Source organism: Anabrus simplex, chromosome 10 (genome assembly GCF_040414725.1).
Source record: "Anabrus simplex isolate iqAnaSimp1 chromosome 10, ASM4041472v1, whole genome shotgun sequence".
Classification (NCBI taxonomy): Eukaryota; Metazoa; Arthropoda; class Insecta; order Orthoptera; family Tettigoniidae; genus Anabrus; species Anabrus simplex.
This window is the reverse complement of record NC_090274.1, coordinates 1,718,286-1,734,706: the sequence shown is the minus strand read 5'-3', so window position 1 is coordinate 1,734,706 and position 16,421 is coordinate 1,718,286. Positions and strand designations below refer to the sequence as shown.

The 16,421-nt window shown below is 39.5% G+C and overlaps 2 protein-coding genes across 3 annotated transcripts in view; one reads left to right on the top strand and one right to left on the bottom strand.

Moving 5' to 3' along the window:
* LOC136882229 (uncharacterized) overlaps window positions 1–16,421 on the top strand; it is a 275,745-nt gene that overhangs the window by 27,245 nt on the left and 232,079 nt on the right. The gene's annotated exons all lie outside the window — the stretch shown is intronic.
* Sarm (sterile alpha and armadillo motif) overlaps window positions 1–16,421 on the bottom strand; it is a 466,437-nt gene that overhangs the window by 427,701 nt on the left and 22,315 nt on the right. The window contains exon 1 of one of the 2 annotated variants that reach the window (XM_067154566.2): window positions 1,752–1,808. The exons of the other annotated variant lie outside the window; for it this stretch is intronic. Coding sequence (XP_067010667.2) covers window positions 1,752–1,793 — 42 coding nt within the window. The 5' untranslated portion in view covers window positions 1,794–1,808. Of the gene's footprint in view, window positions 1–1,751; window positions 1,809–16,421 lie in introns of those variants that run through there. 2 annotated transcript variants of the gene reach the window in all.

Sequence of the window (16,421 nt, the reverse complement as noted above, 5' to 3'; positions counted from 1 at the left end):
GTTTCACACCAGGCAAATGCTGGGGCTGTACCTTAATTAAGGCCACGGCCGCTTCCTTCCCACTCCTAGCCCTTCCCTGTCCCATCGTCGCCATAAAACATATCTGTGTCGGTGCGACGTAAAGCAAATAGCAAAAAAACATATATATATAAATAAATCTAATGGTTTTTAATAGAAATAAATACACGTCAGTGTAAAGCGACAACGATCTGAGGACAGTCGCTTTCCCTGTGGTCGTCGCTCAAACTGCGGACTAACAAGTAGGGCTCAGTTTTCCATGACATGTCACTATCCTGGTCTCTCTTTTTACGAACTTCAGTTAAATTGAAACCATTCCCATATTTTGTGAACATACCAGCACGATTCCTATTGGTCATTTAAATGCATATGTTCCTCTATCCATAAGTAATATTTGACCGAAAAAGTGTACACAAGTAACTAATATATTTGTCATAGCTGTCCTGCAAGTATAATGTCGATAATGGTAACTCAGTTTCTGTCCAGTTATTTTCTATTTCTTTTCCGGAAATATATTCTGGATCAGTGGCTTATCAAATTAGAAAGGACAAAGCGGCCAGTTTTCCGCTAATCCTTTATCTGCATTTAAAATAAATTCGAATACATTTTTGACATGTTTAGTTTGTTTTGTGTCTTACTTCTAAGTTTTTCAGTCATATTTCAGTATTATAATAATAATAATAAGAAGAAGAAGAAGAAGAGGGCACGATTTTACGGTGACATCAAACGAATAGACGGAAGCAGATCTTTCACATATTTGATTCAAAACCTAAAACCACGACGCCTTGGTTTAGAAACACCAGAGAAGACCTTCAGGTGCTACAGACCAAACCGGAAGACGCCTTTGACAGAGCTCTTTACCGAAAGAAGATAGTGACGAACGGGCAAAACCGAGACGAACAACCGAAAAGAAGACACGATATTCTAGAGGAACGCAAGCAAGCCCACTCAGAAAGAATGAGGGATTTCTGGGCTCAAAAGAAAGCAAAGTTCACTGCCAAATGTAACAAGACTTAACGTGGTGCTCGATGGCCCCAATGAACACCGTTATAGCTTTTACGACCCACTAAATTTTGTCGCGGGGGAGTTCTCTTACGTGCCAGGAAATCTACCGACACCAGACTGAGCCAGAGTAGGATATTAGTTTTAAGATATTTTCCTTTTATTCTATTTAATTTATTTCAACTCAATTTAAATTCATTACTCATCATTTCTGTATTATTAATTTAATAGAGTACGTATGTTTCAGTGCCTGGATAGAAGGTCTGAAGGCCTGAATCTTGCCACGTAAAATAAAACATTACTAACTAACTAATTAACTAACTAACCTGTCAAGCTGGGGTGAGGAGGCCAGCACCTCAACCGTCTGAGCCACTCAGCCCGCCCATATTTCGGTATACTTACATAATAATAATAATAATAATAATAATAATAATAATAATAATAATAATAATAATAATAATATGTCGTGCGCAGACATTTTAAGTTGGGGCCATTTAGGCTGCCTGCGCGTCAATTTTGACGTTCCGTTTTACTCCACGAGATGGCAGAGTAACCCGAATCTGTTTTGGGAGATGTTTGGCTGAATTTTAAACACTTTTGCCACGTAAACAAGGAACGTGTAATGTGCATGCCGACCCCATACGACTCTACCGGATTTAAACCCGCGACCTTGTGGTTGTGATCCCATAGTGACACAGATAAGCGTGAGTGAAGGTGCCGGTATTGTTTACCTTGTGTTTGCTGGCGCTGGAGCAGCAGTGCACGTTACCCATGGCAACAGGCGGGTCGCAGACACTCCATGGAGTAAACACGGCGCACAACACCACATCGCGCACACTGGGCCTCATCTGTCTGTCCGACCAGCCAACCCAGCCACGCGCCCGGTGACGTCACCACCCCCTCCCAGCCACTAACCTCTGACCTCATCCATTGGTTCGCTATGAGGCGACCATTATAAATAGCGAGAGGTAGCCTGACCTGCGTAACTATAGGTTCGGCAATTCATTGATAAAGACTTCCACACTAGAATGTCCTACTTTTGTCCTGCACAACAACAATAATCTTCTTATTATTATTCTAGAAAACTAAATTCTTGTGTTCAAAGACAGATATGAAGAGCCTGAGGACAAAATATGGTACTACTGACAAGGTCCCCTACGTTAAATACTTCGGAAAATTTATCGACTCGACACGCCATGAAAAGATCTAACAACAAACTCGTCTGAAAAAAAAAAAAAAAGCATTAGGGTTAATTCAAAACATCTACAACTAAAAATCCATGTCAAGACATACAAAACTTTGGCATTACAACACAGTCATAGAACCAACAGTTCTTTGCGCAAGCGAAAGGCTGGAGCTCATCAGAAAACAAGAACTTGAAGAAATCAAAAGGAAGAGAGGAAGATCATTGGGCAAATGTTAGGAGCAAGACGGATACAAATTACAATCAATCAGAACAACAGAGAAGTTCTCAAACATCGAAATTGACATTAGGAAAAGACGAAGGACATTCTTCGGTCATCTCACTACATCACCAGAAAATCGATTGACAAAAAGGATAATAGGTTATGTAACCTCACTTAAGAACTCAACACCCTGCTTTAACGAACGAAAAACGCAAACAGACAGACAGACAGACAGACAGACAGACAGACAGACAGACATTCTAGAAAGAGATGTCTTTAGACACAAAGTAAACAAATGGGAAGCTACATCAGAGTACAGAGCACAGTGGTCGGAAGAGCGTAAACAAGCCTATTGGAACACAAGAAGAAGCCACAGAAGAACTGATTGAGTTATTTGTTTAATGTCTTCCAGTTCTCCGAGAATTAACAACAACAACAACAACAACAACAACTGCTGCTGCTGCTACTACTACTACTATTACTAATAATAATAATAATAATAATAATAATAATAATAATAATAATAATAATAATATTAATAATTAGAATTGCATTTTGTGGCCACTTGCTAAGAATGAAACCAACAGGATTACAGAATCAGATCTTTGCCTATTTTGAAGGTAAGAAGACGGAGCCAACTTGGTTTAAGGAGGTGGAGAGGAACCTACAGGAGATGGGATCACTATTCAAGACATACAAGAACGCAACCCAGCCAAGAGGAAACTAAGAGACAATCAGGGTTTTCAATAGAGACCAAAATCGAAGACGGGAAAGACGTGGACACAGGAAAGAAAAAAGCAACAGAGGCAACGAATGAAGGAGCACTGGGCAAAGATCAAAACCGAGATAAGACAGCTGAAATAACGTGGTCCTTAGTAGGGCGATACGAACGAATAATAATAATAATAATAATAATAATAATAATAATAATAATCGTATGGCCTCAGCTACCGTGTGCAGACATTTCAATTTGACGCCATCTGGCTGTCTGCTCGTCAATTTCGACGTTCCGTTTTACTCTAGGCCCCCACTAGATGGCAGATCGAGTAAACCGAAACTCTCTTGGGCGTCTATGGCTGAGATTTAATGAATTTTGTCGGGTAAACACCAAATGTGTCACCAGAGATCTTTTACATGCCGACATCGCACGACATGGGGTGTCGAATGGACTTTTATCCGCCCTTCAAAAATCCGACTACCTCTGCCGGGTTTGAACCCGCTATCTTGGGATCCGGAGGCCGACACTCTACCGCTGATCCACAGAGGCAGTTAATAAAAGTAATAATAAATAATCTGAATATTCCCTCTCTCGGGAACTTGATTTCTAAACGCTAGTGTCTCACTGATCTCATTATTACCAAAGTGTCAAGACCTATTGGTCCTGTGAAGACTTAAAGGTTGTGTGTGCTTCCTTCTTCCCCGGTTGTGAGGTAAACTTAAGCTTCCAGGCTGGCCTGTTATTGATTGTTCAAACTTACTTCTTGTTACTGTTGTTCTTCAAAACAGATAATCTATCCAGTAAAGAAGAGGTTTTCAGTAAATATACTTCTCAAAATTTAACGTCTTGTACACGCTTTGTCCAGCTAGTTATCCCTTACGTTACTTTCCTCCCCTGCTCAGGAAAATTCATGTAGTAGTAGTAGTAGTAATAATAATAATAATAATAATAATAATAATAATAATAATAATAATAATAATAATAATAATAATGTTTCTTCACTAGTAAAAGAGTTCGAACAGACAAAAACCTGGTCACGAGTTAGAACATTTTAGAGCTTTATTGGAGGATTTTCATGCTGTGGATATAACAACCCTGCACAGAAGGATTAGTTTCGAGCCACAATTTTAGGGAGATTTTCTTTCATTGCATTTCTGCAGCTCGCAGAGAGACCGATTCTCTTATTGCCTGCAAAGCAAAAACAGGTTGAAGAGAAAGCAGACAGTTACTTGTGATGTAACCGGTGGTCCGATGTTTTGACCTCAGCTGGGAATATCGCACTGCTGCAAAGGCTTGGTTGCCCTGGAATACGGACCAGTCCTAGGAGACTTCAATCAAACAGCGATTATCTGTAATAATAATAATAATAATAATAATAATAATAATAATAATAATAATAATAATAATAATAATAATAATAATAATAATAATTGTACCGGGCGGTACACCTCTACGCGACGCAAGTTCAAATCTTGCGCCAATTGAAACTTCTCTACTGGAGAAACCCGGTACTTTAACCACTGAACTACCTCTACTAGTTATCAGAAGAGGTCACTGAGTGTTTTTGATTTGCTTTTGTTTTTCATTGATCAAGAAGTGTGAACATTCTCTAACAGATGTCTCTACCAAAAAAAAAACTGTGGTAATACACTCTGGCGCAATGGAATGAACTCTCTTGAAGACATTTTGTATTCTTAAGTTTTGTCTTTACTAAATTTTGTTCTTTTATTTTTTGGGTTGGCAATATTAATCTTTCTGTCCACCAGTTTTGAACTCAGCCAATCCCGAATTTCTTTAATTAATTTTTGACCAATAGTGTCTTTCTTCTTCGATGTTGATGTATAACTTTTAGCGACCCAATAAAATGGGGGGGGGGTCTACTCATTCTTGAAAGGTCTCGAATTTTCCACGAGAGTATAAAAACTGCTGATTTTCTTGTCTCGGTGCCACTTCAGTAACATCTAGCTTAGTGTGTGGATATGTAGCAGGGGGCGGGAAGCGCCTCTTTCTTCAAGCAGCAGTTCTTCTACAAGGTAATGGCCTTTTAACATCTTTATATCTTGCTAGCTCATCAGTGTAACTCTCGGGGAGGGTTCGAAACCTTTAATATGTAAACAACTAAACATGTAAACCCTTTTTCTTGCTAAACTTCTTTCTTGAACTTTATTCGGGGAGAGTGCTTTACCCTCTCGAGCTCCTTTTCATTTTGAAATGGAGGTGACTACGTTTTCATAACCGTTCTTAATTTTCTCATACGGGTCACCTCCCTAGCTTGGGATTAGCCCCTGTGCATCGGCCTAGAGCCACTTAGGTTTTAAAATGTATATAGGAGTGCAAGTTCACGCCTCCAGTCCTTGCTGTACTTTGGGCCAGTAACTTAACCTGATGTCTTGTTTTCTTCATGCGAAGGCCCTGTAGGTTGGGTATTAAATACCCCTGTTTCTTTGTGTGCCTTGAGGGCAGTTAGTAGTGAAGTTTGTTGTGGCCCTTGATAGGCTCGTAAAATTGAGAGCAGGTCTGCTCTTTCTGGTATTATTATTATGCGGGAGCCAGAGCTCCAGGTAATTAAGGGTTTTCTGCCCTTTGGTATTTGGTGATTGTGAGCTGAGAGCTCAGAGTTGTATACGGTGGGGCTTGAAGCCCAGATCATTAAGTTGTTCTCTAATCTTGGACTTCTTGATTGTGTACCTGATTTAACTGGTTGTTATTTGTTGTTTGCCCAAAAATTCTATGTCACCATGGTTAAGTTTTGAAAATATAACCTTTATTGAAATTTTAATTGCATCTTTCGGACTTGTAGTTAGACCCATTCCAGCCCGCACCTTCTTTCACCTCTGCTGATCCACCAAAACGTGGGAACAACAACAACAACAACAATAATAATAATAATAATAATAATAATAATAATAATAATAATAATAATAATAATAATAATAATAATAATAATAGACCACAATTCGTTGAAAGAGAAGTTGGACGGATTCAGAGGGTTAAAAAATCCAAATACCTCGGTGAAATCATACGAGAGAACGGACAAGAGAAAGCTGCTGTAGATGATCTTATCTCAAAAATGGAGAGACCTTATAATACTGTAGACTAACTAAAACATCTACAAAAAGAAATGCATCTTATGGAATGCCAAAATGAGGCATTAAATCTCTCTAGTAAAAACAGAATGTCTGTATGCCTCTCGATGAATTACAAGTTGGAATAGTCGGAGGTATTAGGCCCAATCCAGACTGAAATCGGCTGGAAACTTCGGAACAACAATGAAGTCTACAAAAATGTGGAGAAAATTTCAGAGACCGTGAAAAAGAGGAGGTCATCATTTCTCGGACACTTGTACAGAATGGACAAAACGAGACTAAACAAAAAGTTATTCAACCAGCTGTGGAACAAGAGGACAACGACGGCTAGTTCGTAAAGAACTAGAGAAGCCCAACATCCAGGAAGTTCAGATGCTAGACAGGAAAACATTTCGGACCACGACTCAAAATTTTGAAGAGTTTCAAGTCGAAAGAACTGCAAAGACGGAAGAGCCTGAACGGATGAACACAAGAAACGGCATAGCGCCCATATGAATGAGGAAGAGGAAACTTCAAAGGAAAAAAAATGAAATTGTAGCGTGATAATAATAATAATAATAATAATAATAATAATAATAATAATAATAATAATAAACTCGTATCGAAGTGGTGCAGGTCTTTTCAGCTACCAGCCTTCCTGTCATTCTGAAATTTCTGGCAGTACCGGTAATTGAACTCGGGCTCCTGAGGAAATAATGAGACGAGGAAGAAGAAGAATCCATCGTATAAAAATGGCATGTCCATCTGCCACACGAACATTTGTTTTATTTAAAATATTGACCAAACTGTGAAATTGTTTGGCGAAATAGCTTTAAGTGAGATTTCTTCGTCAAGCGCGCCCAGACCACTAGCTAATATATCTCAGGTAGAGGATACGATACGTCATCCTGCGGAGGTGCACCCAGCAAGTGCCAGGTTAAAATGAAATGGAGTATGGCTTTTAGTGCCGGGAGTTCGGCTCGCCACATGCAGGTATTTTGATCAGACGCCAGTAGGCGACCTGATAATGAAGACGACACACACACCCATCCCCCGTGTCAGCGAAATTAACCAATTATGGTTTAAATTCCCGACCCCACCGGGAATCGAACCCGGGACTCCTGTGACCAAAGGCCAGCACGCTAACCATTTAACCATGGAGACGGACAGTACCAGCTAAACACTCTACCACACCAAGTGTCGATTTACGAAAAATGGAAATCTTTACCTTCTACCACTCCAAGGGCCTTCATGATCTGTACGGAAATGACTTCGTTTTGCTTTCTGAAAACCCAGATAGTCCGTTGAAATAGGGCGTGTTCTGAATTTTCAAAGATTATCTCCTAAATAATGGCGTAACTGGAATCACTAGCATGTGCTATTCATCTCATTTCGAGCACGCAACTATGAGTTAGGCTACTGTTTAAGAATTTTACTAGGAATCTATCTGCAATTTTTTCTGAAGTACCGGTAGCGTCTTCATAATGGATATTACATACCGATCGTTACGTGGATAATTCTTATTGGAGTAATCATCAAGCAACTGTTATATGTCGACATTTGAGATTTTTTTGTCTGTCTGTTAGGTCATCAGCCCAGAGGCTGGTTGGATCCTCAAATAGCACCACCAAAGGCTATGCAGTTATAGGGAAACTGCAAAAACCAATGGCAGAGCCCAAATCAGGCGTACTAGGGAAGATGAGGAGTGAGGTACAGTAGTTTGCCATTGCTTTCCTCACTGGACCAGAAGGTGCTACTGCAGCACGACAACACCTTTCATAACACTCAGACACACTGGTCGTGCTGTGAATGTCATTATACCCCAGCAGCTTCCATATTGTCACAACCATGGATGAGACTGGGACTTCGGTGGAAGCTACACTTTGCTCTGGCCTGTGCTAAGAGACGGATACAAAAATACTGCATCCAATAAAATAATATTTCAGGTTATACGAATAAGTCTTCATAAGAGAAATACTTGATTAAATCGCATTGATATAATGGTGAATTTCATGTTTTAGGAGCGAGATAGTATTTTTCGGTGATTCTAAGCTTGTATATTTTAAAGGTAGGATTAGAAGAATAAACATGATGCGTATGTGAGGTGATGGGATATAATGAAAGATAGGGTAGTCGAGATAATGCAAATGATGGTTTGTGCGATAGTTATTGTACATATAATTTTGTTGGGAAATAAGCGTTACAAGCATTGTAATGTAGTCTTCAAAGAATTCAACGATGTTAATGGTGAAGGAATTGAAATAAGCGCTCATCAGATATAGACAAGCACTTGAAGGTCCATAATTGTACAGTATGTTCAAAGATAATATTTCCCGAAGAATACTTGCATATTGGACATGTGAACTGTCATCAGTAGTACTGACCCGAGATACGATGATGAAACGAATGTTACTTAATTGAATAGATAACTGCAGTGGGAAGATCTTCGACACCAAGTGATATTAATGAGATATGCGAAACATATTATGATTGGGAATGAAATTAGAGTCATATTGTGTAATGTACAACTTAGCATTTCCTATTAAGTAGTTGTTGTTTTAGTGCACATGGATTTGTCATTTTTAAACACCCTTAAAGGCTTCGAATATAGCCGGGATTGAATCTGCTATCTTCAAAATAGAAGTACATCGACTAGGCACTAGGCTGTGACACAAGTGTCGGTTATTCTGTCTTTGTATGCTCGATTCTGAACGAAGTAATCAAAAATATTTAATAATTGGTTTCCAGAGCAGCTTGATTTTCCTATTGATTCTACAAGAGTTTAAAATACATGTCTTGTAGATATTATTAGAAATTCAGTTCTTTGATGGAGAATCTAGAGGCGGATCCAAGTGCTGTGGAGTCATGATAATCCTATATCTTGATTGTTTTCAGTGGTATTATGTAGTCTGATGTTTGTTTAATTTAGGTGCAGTGATTTGACGATTCTATAATTATGCTGTTCCTACAGTTTTGGCTGTTATTTATTAGAGACCAACTACGAATTTTGTTTTGAATGTCCATGATTATTTCATCCTTAGCTTCCACAGCGTTGTATTCATTGTACTGATGAACACTCAAGTTGTTCATTAGGGTTTCGCTGATTTACGCGACGATTTCACATTACTTTAATAGAATATCGGAGGAGAAGGTTTTGATCAAAAAATGATTAGATGCGAACGAACAAGTCTTTTCTTTATTTTCTTGTCGGCGGACATAAATGAATAATGTAAACAATCACATCGTGAATTAAATAGTTAAGCCTTCAACTATTTTCATGTTGAAATTAACGAATTATTTGATCTGTTGATTTAATGTTAGATTGATTGCCAACATGACCATTTGATTATAAAATATGGTAGCGCTTTACAAGCGAAATATACAACAACCAACAAAAGCATATTAATATTTATTTTAACTGCGTTAATTATCATATTCAATTTTTCTTCATCCAATGATCTTGTCACGCTTCAATTGTTATTTTCAATTATATCTCATCACATAATTGATTTGATTAAATCAAAACAATCTTCCCAATAAAATACACTTTCGGTATTATCATTTGTACATTAAGGATTAGTACAGCTTCAAATACTCATAGGATGCAAATTCTCATGGCGACGACAAAAACTTGATGATGAACGCTATGAGCTGTAACCGGTGCTCAAATGAACCTGCACGCCCGCGAGTGGATTTTCATGGATCTCCGTTGAGAAAAGCCGAGGCACACAACAATTCTTCGATCCATTAATCAGAATTGGTTATGAACGGTTACAACATATAACAAACATCAAAATAGCCCCTCGGTACCTGAAGACAGAAGACGGTAAAATAAAAAGAGTTGATAGCTTTAAGTACCTGGGTGAAATAGTGCAACTGAAAACTAATGAAAGAGGAGTAAACGACACCAGACGGGAGAAGATGGCGGCGGCTTTTCGTAGGTCATATCCTGTTTACAAGAAGAAAACCATCTCCAGGCGAGCTAAACTAAGGCACTACAATACAGTGATTAAAAAGGAATGTCTGCACGCTAGTGAATGCCTCCAAATGACAGGGAAAGCAGGACTGAGAGAAGCTGAGAAAGATCGTTCGCGATATAATGGGTCCAAAAATTGTAGGTGGACAGTATAGGCTGCGAGGAAGGGAAGAACTTTACCTTGACAGTGAAAGGGTAACTGAGTCCATGAGAAAACTGAGACTTAAATTATATGAGCATTTATTTAGAATGGATAAGAAGAGACTAACGGAAAGGATTTTCACAATACTAGATAGCAGACCTAAAGTGTCGGACAAATGATCCAGGCAGGTGAGACAGGATCTCAGACAGGTAGGACTAAATTCAGAATACATCTCAAACCGAACAAAGTTTAGGTCACTGATCGACAAATTCCAGGGATTCCATGACGAACCAAAACTTAACCGTTGGTGGACGGAAGAAGACAGGCTGCCAGAGAAAGGATGCTGTGAAGAAGGCTTCCAGAAACATGTAACTGTTACCTAACGTGGTCTCTAACAGCCGTAAACGAAAAAAAAAAATTATTATTATTATTATTATTATTATTCTACCACTATTTCGCACATCTGTGGAGTCGCGTCGCACATGTGGATTTGGCCCCGTTTTAGGGGCGGATGACTTTCCTGAGGTCAACCCTGTATGGAGTGATGTAATCACTATTGCGTATTTCTGTGGTGGTTGCTAGTGCTGTGTATTGTGTGAATATGAAACGGAATGTGTTGGGACAAACACAAAACACCCAGTCCCCGGGTCAGACGCGATAAAATCTCCGAACGGTCGGGAATCGAACCCGGAACCCTGTGAACCGAAGGCCTCATCGCTGACCATTTAGCTAATAATAATAATAATAATAATAATAATAATAATAATAATAATTTCAACAGCCCAAAATCAGAGTGAACTTCTGAAAGAAACGGTGGGAAAAGTTGGCCTTCAGCTATCTTTTGAAAAGACAGTATACATAACCTGCAACAAAGAAGCACCAAAATTCATGGAGACGAAATACGGACAAATTAAACGAGTATCACAATTTAAGTATCTTTGTGAAACAAATCAGGAAAATGAACTCGAACAAAAGCCAATGAAATCAGATGCCAAAAGATGGAAACTGCATATCGACTAACGTAAAATACGTATACTGTATCTCCAAGCACACAAAACTAAGGCATTACAACAGAGTTATTAAACTAGAATATCTTTATGGATCATAGACGCTAATTTTGAACAGGAAAGCAGATATTGTAAACAATGAGAAAGAGGAACGCCAAATTATAAGAAAAGTAATTCTAGGCCCGAAACTCACCGACGGGCAATACAAACTTAGAGACAGACAGGAAATCAAACAATACACAAATATTCACAGTGACATTAGAAAACGCAAGCTAAGATTCTATGGCCATATTAAAGGAATACATCCAGACAAACTTACCAAACAAGTAGTGGAATTCTATGAAAACAGTAGTGAAGCTAAAACAGACACAATGGAATGAATTGGCGAAAGCAAAAGGGATTTGAAACAGGCAGGAATTACACCAGCACACATCGAAACTTCACAAATGGCAAGATGACCAAGAGAAAAGACCAAAGAAGAAGACTGGAACAACTTAGTCTGAAGATAGAATGGAATCCCACAGTAATGAAAGAAATTGGGCAAAAAGGAAAGGAAATGCACGCCTGTCCTAATGAGCTTAATCGCATATATAATAATACACTAATAATGTTACCTTCGAGTAAGTATTTCTATGGTTTTCGGAGACGCCGAGGTGCAGAAATTTGGCCCACATGTGTTGTTTTACGTGTCTGTAAGTCCACTGACATAAAGCTGCCGCATTTGAGCATTTTCAATACTAGGGACTGAAGCGGGGTCGAAGCTACCAACTTCGCCAGGGAAGTTGAGCCGCTACACAGCACAAGCAAACCGAGAGCAGCCGGACTCTGAAGAAGAACATGTTAACATTATTCCTAACAGCCACAACGTGAAGATTACCTTTCCACAATTACATAGCCAACCACTCTCTTCGCTGATCACGTGAAGGCGACACGCAGGCAAAAGGGAAGAGCACTCTCATTCTTGTGACCGTGAGCTTGAGTGTGTTTATTGCCCGACACAGCCGATAGATTTCCTTTCTTCGGAAATGAGCTCATCCTTGTCTGCGTAATTAGGAGGCCAGTTAAAACATGATGTGAATGTGTTTGTTATGTATTGCAGCTGAACAGCAAAGTGAAGAAGCGTTTCCTCCTGAAGGCGGCTTCATTGTTTCAAAACTCAACCCTGTAAATAGTGTTGGGCAGCGGATTTCAATAGCAAGGGCTCAAACCCGGCAAGTGCAGTCACATTCTTGATGGGCTGAAACAAATCCATTGGACACTTCATGTTGTTGTTGTTGTTGTTGTTTGAGTCATCAGTCCATAGACGGGTTTGATGCAGCTCTCCGTGCCACCCTATATTGTGCTAACCTCTTCATGTCTACGTAACCTCTACATCCTACATCTGCTTGTCATATTCACACTTCTGTCTACCCCTGCCGTTCCTACCACCTACACGGTTGTGTCCCATTTGCGATCACTGTAAAACTATCAGCAGCCTATCAGGGTTTTCCAACGTCCATGCAGAAGGGGGACTGCTAATTAGGGCGTACTCCACTCAACCGTGTGATATGGATTCTCCCAAACCGTCCCCTCTCTCTTGAACGTTTTTTTTTTTTTTTTTTTGAGGTAATATTACTCTACAGTTTTTGACATTCTGTAATTATTCCAGCTGTAGACATCCATCGTTGTTATCTGCGTGCTTACTTACGACATGCCAGTCATTCAGACGAAGAGAGGCAAGCCTTGTCCTTTATCTTATGGATACTCTTACAGAAATTTACGGAAAAGTCAGGGATGTATGGTGACATGGATGTTTTTCTTTTTACCGCTGGCTTTACGTTGCACCGACACAGACATGTCTTATGGCGACAATGGGCTAGGAGTGGGAAGGAAGCGACCCACTATTTCCCGAATGCAATCTCATCTTTTCGCGTTATCATTATAGAATTATAATTTCTTCAAATTGTTTTAATATATTTTCATTAAGTTCTGGAATCTTGTACATCTAATCCGAGCGTATGTATGTATGTATGTATGTATGTATGTATGTATGTATGTATGTATGTATGTATGTATGTATGTATGTATGTTCAGTCCGTCAGCAATGCCGCTGGTGGGATCCCCAACAGTTCTACCATCAGCATGGCCTAGGCAAGAGGCGTACTAGGGAAATGAGGAGTGAGGTAGTTTCCCGTTGCTTTCCTCACCGAGCCAGAAGTTGCTATTACATATCAGTCTGCCAAGCCCACTGAAATGCATGCATCAACCGACCCTATGAGCAACATTTTCACACCATTCATAGCAGGGACTGGCTGCGTAAGGATTGGCATTACTAGCATCGCTCATACCTCAGTCACTTCCATATTGTCAAAGCCAAGGATAAGACAGACAGATCTATGAAAGTAACAAAATTGCTCTAGCCTATACCAGAAGACATAGTGCACTGTAAACACTAGGTCCTGCCAGCAAAGGCGGAATCCGAGCGTACAGACAAAAATTATCATTTAATTTATATAGGTCAAATTAGGCTGAGTGGCTGCGCGTGTTAACGCGCTACGGCTATACTGCATTCGCGAAACGTGTGGGTTCAAACCCCACCGTCGGCTGTTCTCAGAATGGTTTTGTGTGGTTTAATATTTTTACTTCCAGGAAAATGCCGGGACAGTTCATATCCACATTTCATCCCCGACCTGGTATCAAGAAACGAGACTAAGGGGTAGACATACATACAGATAGATGAAAGCAGGTAAATTATATTTTGAGCAGCTGTTTACTTAACGTGTCAGTATGAATATTTGAACAGTTTGAGCATGATTTAAGCAGCAATTTACCAGGCAAGTTGGCCGTGCGGTTAGGAGCGCGCAGCTGTGAGCTCGCATCCGGGAGATAGTGGGTTCGAACACCACTGTCCGCAGCCCTGAAGATGTATTTCCGTGGTTTCCCATTTTCACACGTAATTAAGGCCACGGACGCTTCCTTCCTATTCCCAGGCCTTTCCTGTCCCATCGTCGCCATAAGACCTCTGTGTCGGTACGACGTAAAACAAATAGCAAAAAATAAATAAAAAGCAGTAATTTAATAGTGTCCCCTACTCTATAAGAAAGTGTAAGTTATAAAAAGGGTAGCACTCTCGAAGAAGCGAAGTGTTACAGCAAAATCCCTTGTTTTGAAATTTGAAATTTTAACACGCCCATGTCTTGACCTGCTTCTTAAAACTCATTTAACCGCCTTTACACCCACAACCATCTGGTAACTCTTTTTATTCTCTGTCAGTCCCGGTATTAACGCATCAGTCTCAAACGGTAAATATAAGTAATTTAATGAGTTTCAACATACGATTCGTAGCATGTAGTTTCGCCAGTTATTTGAGGGATGTCTTCGTGAACCAGTCCTTCAGCAGGGAATTCCCCCATAGCAACCTGACTGTATGTCACTGACAAGAGTGATCGCAAATGGGACGACACTACCTACACTTCCCTCAAAAACCAACTGAACAAGTTTTGGGTGTCTATCATTCTATCTCTTCTTCTCGTCAAATTTAGCCAAATGGATTTCCTCTCACCAATTCGATTCAGTATCTCTTCATTCGTGATTCGATCTACCCACCTCGACTTGACCATTCTTCTGTAACACCACATTTCAAAAGCTTCTATTGTCTTTTTTCTCAGCTAGTTGTCAATGCACGCTCCATACGAAAGTCTTTCTAATTTCTGTGTCATGTTCGAAGCGAGCAGATTTCTTTTCTTACGCAAGGCCTTCCTTGCACTTACTTGTGGCATCGTTAGTGTTCCTACGTTTCTTCTCAAGCCAAATTGATCTTCTCCCAGCTCAGTTTCAACTTGTCTTTCCATTCCTGTGTAAATAATATGTATTATAAGTTAGTACACTTGAGATACTAGACTAATGGTGCACTTGTGACACACTCCATATGTTATGCTCCAGCTCAGGCAGCTGTTTGCACAGCTCTCAGTTACATCTAGTGAAGGGGCGCGAATTTTACCAGTTTTATCGTGCGGCGAAGAAACAAAATAAGTTGTTTTCTATACAAACGCCTTGTGGTCACTGCATGGAGTCATTCTGAGAAAGGATTAGTGCTGTTGAGGCACTCGGGCCTACAGCATTTCCGATCTTACTTTCTGAGATGACATGTTTGGCTTTTCATGTAGATTCCTCTTGGAACCCTGTATTTTCGTCTGTAGTTATTACATTCGAATAGTGAATTGTCTGTAATTTGTAATTCTACTAGGTATTTCTTTAGTTTCTTTAAACCAGTTGAGTTTTGGTTTGCGGTTACGGAAAAAGTCAAAGAATTGTTTGATTCATCAATTACAGTTAATTCTGCAAAGATGATCGTAAAAATGTATCCTCCTTTAACTCATAGTATCTGAGATAGAGTGTTTCATCTTACTATCCTCAAACTTTGGTCCTATGATCTTCCTTAAAATCTTCCTTTCTTTTAGCTCGAGTTTGGAATTCATGTTTAGTGTTTCTGCTGCGTGGACTGTATTATAATGTTCAATTTTGAATCCCCATTTCTTGTTGTTAGTTGGAAGGCCTGACCAAGAGTATTTTTCCTGGATTCTATTGCTTTGCATTTCACAGCACTCCAACTAATCCATTCTCCAAGATATTTGAAGTACTATATTAAACGAAGGGACTCAATTTTTTAATTTTTTGAATAATTACCTAGACATGAACAAAAATGAAATGTTACATTCTCCACATAAAAATATGTAATATTGCTGCGAATATGTAAAATGGAACGCAGGTATAACGATTTGAGAACCACAATTCGCAGACATTTTTATTATTATTTTCAGTTGTCTACAAGTAAAGGAATATCCACTGATCTCTCTCTATACATGGATCGCTGATGGCAGCTCTCCACTGAAGGAGAAAGTACGCCAAGTTGAGCGCGCGGTCCGCCATATTGGCGTACCCATCCTAGAGCTCTCCTTACGGGGAAGCAATGATTGCACACCCAATTTTAAATCGCAATTAATGGCGCATTCGAATAATTAAAAATATAGAGACATGTTCACTCAAAAGATAAGGACATTAGGATCACTGACACGTCATTCCGAAGTCAGTAAATCTCCGGGATAGCA